Source organism: Nestor notabilis, unplaced genomic scaffold, assembly GCF_000696875.1.
Source record: "Nestor notabilis isolate BGI_N333 unplaced genomic scaffold, ASM69687v1 scaffold8219, whole genome shotgun sequence".
In the NCBI taxonomy this organism is placed as follows: Eukaryota; Metazoa; Chordata; class Aves; order Psittaciformes; family Psittacidae; genus Nestor; species Nestor notabilis.
The window spans coordinates 2,952-8,819 of record NW_009942311.1 but is presented as its reverse complement, the minus strand read 5'-3'; the positions used below and the strand labels follow the sequence as shown (position 1 = coordinate 8,819).

At 48.4% G+C, this 5,868-nt stretch overlaps 1 protein-coding gene across 1 annotated transcript in view; it reads right to left on the bottom strand.

Moving 5' to 3' along the window:
- Positions 1-3,589, bottom strand: part of SLC4A3 (solute carrier family 4 (anion exchanger), member 3) — a 27,896-nt gene extending 24,307 nt beyond the window's left edge. The window contains exons 1-2 of the mRNA XM_010021330.1: positions 3,536-3,589; positions 2,167-2,323 (exon numbers count right to left, since the gene is read on the bottom strand). Of these exons, the coding sequence (XP_010019632.1) occupies positions 2,167-2,323; positions 3,536-3,589 (211 nt within the window). The remainder of the gene's footprint in view (positions 1-2,166; positions 2,324-3,535) is intronic.
- Positions 3,590-5,868: the final 2,279 nt, after the last annotated feature.

Here is a 5,868-nt window from a genome sequence, read left to right as displayed (position 1 = left end):
CAGCAGGAGAGGCTTTATAGCAAGATTAAAGGAGATTGGGAATGGTTAGACATGTGCAAATTGGAAAGAGTTCGGGCTCATTATAAACACTTTTTCTTCCAAAGTGTTCTTTACTTTGACTTAACTAGATGTACCCTGTTTCACTCTCAAGTTTTGGCAGAAAGACCTTTATGTCCCACTACTGCACTCCTGTAGCACTGCCCTGCATGCCACAGGTAGGTCAGGCATGAATTTCTAATGGAAGAAGAAGCAAGGTCCCAACTGTACATGTGCTGCTCCTTCTACAACACAAGGCTGCTGGTAAGGACACAGCCCATCTTTCTTTTCTGGCTTGTTCACATCAGCCCAAGACAGAAATAATCAATCTCTGTATCAGAAGGAAACCAAAGCATTGGGCTACAGGGAAAGGCAGTGACGGTAAGTGGCTGATCTGGCACAGAAGAGGGGAACTCCACTCCTCACCCCTGCACTCAGGCTTTCTTGTGTCAACTGATCACATCTCCACAGAGTTGACCTCGAGGTGGGAAAAATATATCCCTCCCAAACACAAAAGGCTTCATGCATCCCTCTTCTTCCTCCCTGTCCTCCTGCAACTCATGTGTGTACAGCCCCTGCCCTCCTTCCCTGCTTCCTTCCTTGCACTGCCTGCCTGTAAGGAAAGTTATTGCCAAATTAGTGTCCTAGATGTTTGATTACACTTCTCAGTGAAGTTGATACAAGAGATATGAAAAAGCAATTTGGATAGTGAGCCCAGAAAGAAGATCCTGAATATTAGGAATTCCTGGCTTTGAATAGGGCAGGAAGTATTTCTAAACCCAGACAGCATTCACCTCCATGGGCTGGTATGTTATCTTTCTAACTGTAAAAACCTAACCAGATCTTCTAGCTTTATGAATAAGAACTGCATAAAGCTTCTGATAACCAGATTGACATAATAACATAACAGGGATACATCAGGAGCTCAGAGGAAAACGAGTTTCTTCCATTTAGGAAAAAAAAAAACCAAACAGTACAAATCTCTAGTCAAATTTTCAAAGAAGCTTCTGCCATGCATGCTCAAGCCAACTCACACACCTGTGCACACAGGCAGAGCTTCTGAGCAGGTACATCCTACAGACACAGGACATTTATTCAATCCACAGCAAAGCTATCAGCACCTTGCAGCCATATGCATGAGTGACTGTGTGCCCAGGTGGAAAATGTTATTTGAATGGACCCTCTGTAGAGAAATGACACAAGCAGGCAAGCAGGAAGTAGCAGCTGGGGTGCACTTCAGTAACTTTTACCAGCAAACTTTTACAACAGCCATTGGAAATGAGTGGCCAAACAGAAAACAGCCTGGTGATGTGCTTGGAACATAATGTTCCTGACGTTGTATCCCATCAAAGCTAAACTGGAAAATAAGCAGTATCTGACTGTGGAGAGCAAGAGCGGGAAACTCTCCCAACCGTCACTACTTCTCTGCAACACAAGGAGGCTTGCTGCACTGGGGCCTGCTCTTCCTGCCCTTCACTGCTGGTACTACAAACTAATGGGACCCACCTACACCAGGCAATAGCTTATGGCCACTCCCCTGGGTACACTCTCATTTTACAGCCAAAAGGAGTTTGGGCAGACTGGTTGCCTTCATCATAGAAAGGAAGTTAGACAAATAAACATGTTGAACAGAGGAGTTCAGGTGAGGTAGCTACAGGATTTCAAATTCACACCCCATTTCTATTTTGCAGTCCTTTCTTTGAGCCGATAAACCTGATGGTTTCATGGTTGCTATTTAGAAATACACAGGCATGTCTGACTGGAGCCATCTGCTTTCAGACTGGGGAGGACAGCCATATTTGGATGTTTCTCTGCAGCCATATGGAAGAAAAATAGTTTCAAACTGGAAATTTCAACATTGTGGAAGTGGCTACAGAAGTCCCTGATGCCAGGTGAGCAAACACCCCGGGCTAAGCTATGGGGACAACAAAATCACGGAACGCACTGGGAAGAGGCTATGGACACTGGTGCTAAACTAGGTGGATGTAGCACTTTGGGAACGCTCTGAAGGGAGGAAATGAATAGCAGGCTAACACAATCTGCAGGGTGCCAGCACGAGGCTGCAGAGCACATGGGCTTGAGCAGGGGTTGGTGGCGAAGGTGGAAGTACAATGGTTCAAACCTACATACATTCAAAATCTCTCTCACTGTAGCTGCGTCTTTGCTTCTCCAGATTGCTTGATGCTGACTTGCTTATCAGGTCCCCAAATCTCTCGATTGACAAAGTCTTATCCAAGTCCTCATCGTCCTCGGCACCAGGAGAGGCTTTCTCTGCGCGATCTCTGCCCTGCACAGAAATCGCCAGACAAGAATCAAACACTGCAGACCCCTACAGCCCTCTGGATTCTCCTGCCCTGCAAACGGTCCTGGGCTTGCTGAGGAGCAGCAGGCTCCACACAACAGGGCTGGGGCAAAGTTGCCCCCTTAGAGGCACAGCTCTGCTCAAACACAAGAGCCAGAACAGATCAGCAATCCTCCAAGCCACACTAAGCAGAGATACCTTAGTGGTCCTCCACACCTCCCTTTAGCGGCAGGTATCAAAGGACAATGTCAGTGCCTGTCTCTCTTACTGAAGGAAGTGCGTAGCTTTTGTTTAGCTGGGGTTTCTCTCTCCTCACATCTAACTACTGCCCTCTGGCCTTCCCTTTACACAGTCTGCCATTCCTCCCTTTCTTAGACCTCCTCCATATTTTCCCCTGGGAAACAGCATCCCTGCCCTGGTGAGCTGCCCCTGGGTCAGTGACCACCCTATGCCTTCCCACCATTCGTCTGCATTCCCAGTGCCCCACCTGTTCCCCTTGGCATGCTCTTTTCAGGTTTTCTTGCCCATTTTCCTCCTGTTTCAGGCTGCGGGCACTTCTCTGCCTTTTGCTGGTGGAGATGCTCCGAGAAGAACATCGCCAAGTGACCTCTGTCTTTTCGATCTCCCGAGCAGATGCAGCTGGTAAAATTTTCTGTCAATATAGCTGAAATGCCAGTGCGGAGCTGTTGTGGACTCCCGTGTTTCCATGGAAACAGGAGGAGGCACAACTGTGACAAATCTGTGTGGGGCGGAAAGAGGGAGCAAGGCGGCTTTAGCCGAGTTATGTCTCTCCTCACATCCCCCGACTGCTCCCATCTGTGCCCCGCGAGTGGCTTTGCATCTGGGGGTGAGACTTAGCATGGGTGTTCCAAGCCCAGCCTACATGGGAAGAGTCTAATTGCAAGCTGTCCAGCTCCTCCTGCTGCTTGCCTACCCCACCCAACGGCATGTGGAGGCACAGGGACCCCACAGAGCAACCTCTGGCCTTTTCTGGACCACAGCTTGCTGTCTGCATGCAAAGTAGATGTGGGCTCATGGGCAGCCTTGGGCTACCCTTTGCGCAGACCTGCCCCTTGTGAACAGAAGCTGTGTCTCCTACTGCAGCAGGCCACCAGGACATGGGTCCTGCACTCAGCCTGGCAGGAGCACGGTCCCCAGGGAAGAGATGGCCATTCTGCTGCTTGATTCCCACCTCACCTGCTGCAGGTCGATGAAGACATCTCCTACGGGAGGGGACTCTCCAGCTGCCATTTTGGTTCAGGACCTAAGGGCCTGGGCAAAATATCAACCCTTCTCTTTCACCGGCAGGCACCCAGCAAACCTGGAGAGTGGCATAACCTGTGGAGAGAGGGCAGGACAAGGGAATGTCGTGGGAGATGGCTGGCCACTGCCCTCAACCCCCCTGGCTTGCCTAACCCAGAGAGGTAACCTCATCAGCCCTTGGGGAACCTCCCCAGCATCACTAGGACTGGTCTGTCCCATGGCACATTGCAGTGAGGGAGCGAGAATGGCCCAGCCCATGCTGTTTTGTGCACCAGCTCCAACAGTTCAAGGGCAGGTGGGACCCTGTCCTGCCCTGAGTGACCTGCTGCATATGGAGGGTGCAAGACCCAACCTAGACAGTGGCTACACATAGGTCCTGCATGGCTGAGCAAGAGGAAAGGCTTCCTGCTCAGCCATCTCTCCACCAGCACATCTACGCAAAGCCAGGGCATGACTGACCACTGAGGAAGGATAAAGTTGGCAAGATCATGTGCTTGGAGGGCACGCCGGGAGCAGGCAGCAGAGTGGTCCTGTGCCACCTAGCTTTAATTGGGCAGATCCCAAAATGGCCAGAAGGAACCTCAGATTGATCCCTGTGGGCCAAAGAGATGGCACAAGGACAAACAGCTCATCATTAAAACACCAAACACAAACCAACACATTACAGGGAAGGAGGCTAACCTTCAGACTGCAGATCTGTGCCCTGTCTGCACCAGCGTGGTTGAAGGACGCAGAAGACCCCAGAGGCAGTCCGAGGGAGCACTCTGCTCAATATGCAACTGCAAGTGAAGAAGGCAGTGAGGTGCCATGGTTGACAAGGAGTGGGATGGAGACTAACACAGAAACATTTGTAGTTGTATTATCTACATCAACAGCGCAGGCTGAGCTCAGCATGGGCTGCGCCCCAGGAAGAATTGGAGATGGCACAGAGACTGGCACTGGTAACAAACAGACCTCCAAAAACTCATCTGAACTCATACAGAGGAGAGAAGATGTAAGCACATGCACAGTGCTTTGGACACAGGGATAAGCCAAGTCATCTCACAGCACAAAAAAAAGGGACATTTGTTAAAAATACAAGGGTAGAATACAGATGAATTCAAAACCGGCAAGAGAAAACATTTTTTTCGGTGATGTCATTGAGAAGGAAAAAACTGCAAAGTCAGAGGCTAGCTTGGCCATCTCCCTGGGTAACAAGTTGTCATATTTATGACAAAGAAAATTAGGAGAAGTTAAACCCATTTTTCAGAACAAGCCATTCTCCAGCTATGAAAGCTTTGGAAGAAGTATTATAGGTTTCTTACTATCTTATCTGAAGTACCTAGTGTGGGCCAGTGCTCAAGACAGGTCACTGAAACACTAAAACAGATGCTCTAAAGGTGACACCAGTAAGGCCACTTCATCATCCCTCCTTCTATCTTTGAAGATCTCCAGAAGGTGCTACTATAGCCTATGCTTACTCTGCCTACCTGAAGAGCTTATTCAAACCAAAACCATAGCTAATTTAAACCAAAAATCCCAGGACCATCTGTAAGGCAAGTTTTTGAGGAGCTAATCTTACTACTGATGAAGCATGCTCCCTTGGTCCACCCTCCTAATTATCAGGAACAAGGCAAAACTTAATAGAAGAAACCCCTCAAACACACATAATTGGACTCTTCAGTAACTGAATCCCTCGATGAGACCTGAACAGCTCATGAGAAATATGCTGCCAAGACAGACATCTAAAAAGGAAATGCAGGGTCCAGGCCATAAGGAACAGGACCGAAAAGAATGAAAATACCCAATCCACCCTGTATATCTTAAACTGTGATCTCCAACTTCACACCATTTTCCAAGAAAGACAGAGCAAGACAGTTCCGAGAGAGAAAGCAGAAAAAAAGAAGAAAGGCCTGGAAATCATCTGTAAGCAGAGACTGAGCTGCTTTTTAGTAGGAGACATGATAGAGAAGAGGATAATACAGGGCTTTTATTTCCTTTTGTACTTAACTGAAGAAAAGGGTATCATTTTATGAAAGCAAACAGCAGCATATTTGAAACTGAAGGTAGGGAATGCTTTATTCCAGTGGGAAGAGCTGGTGGGGGGAACCTGGCTCTGCAATCCTGCAGGGCCATGGCACCACGACTGGTAAAGAAAAGATTGGGTATTTGTAAGGAATGTAACATCCACAGCTACAGACTGCCTGCAAAAACATGTTGCAAGCACTACTACTTCAGGGAACAAAAAGACAACAGGGCTTTGGACAGCAGCTCCTGTAGTAGCAGGA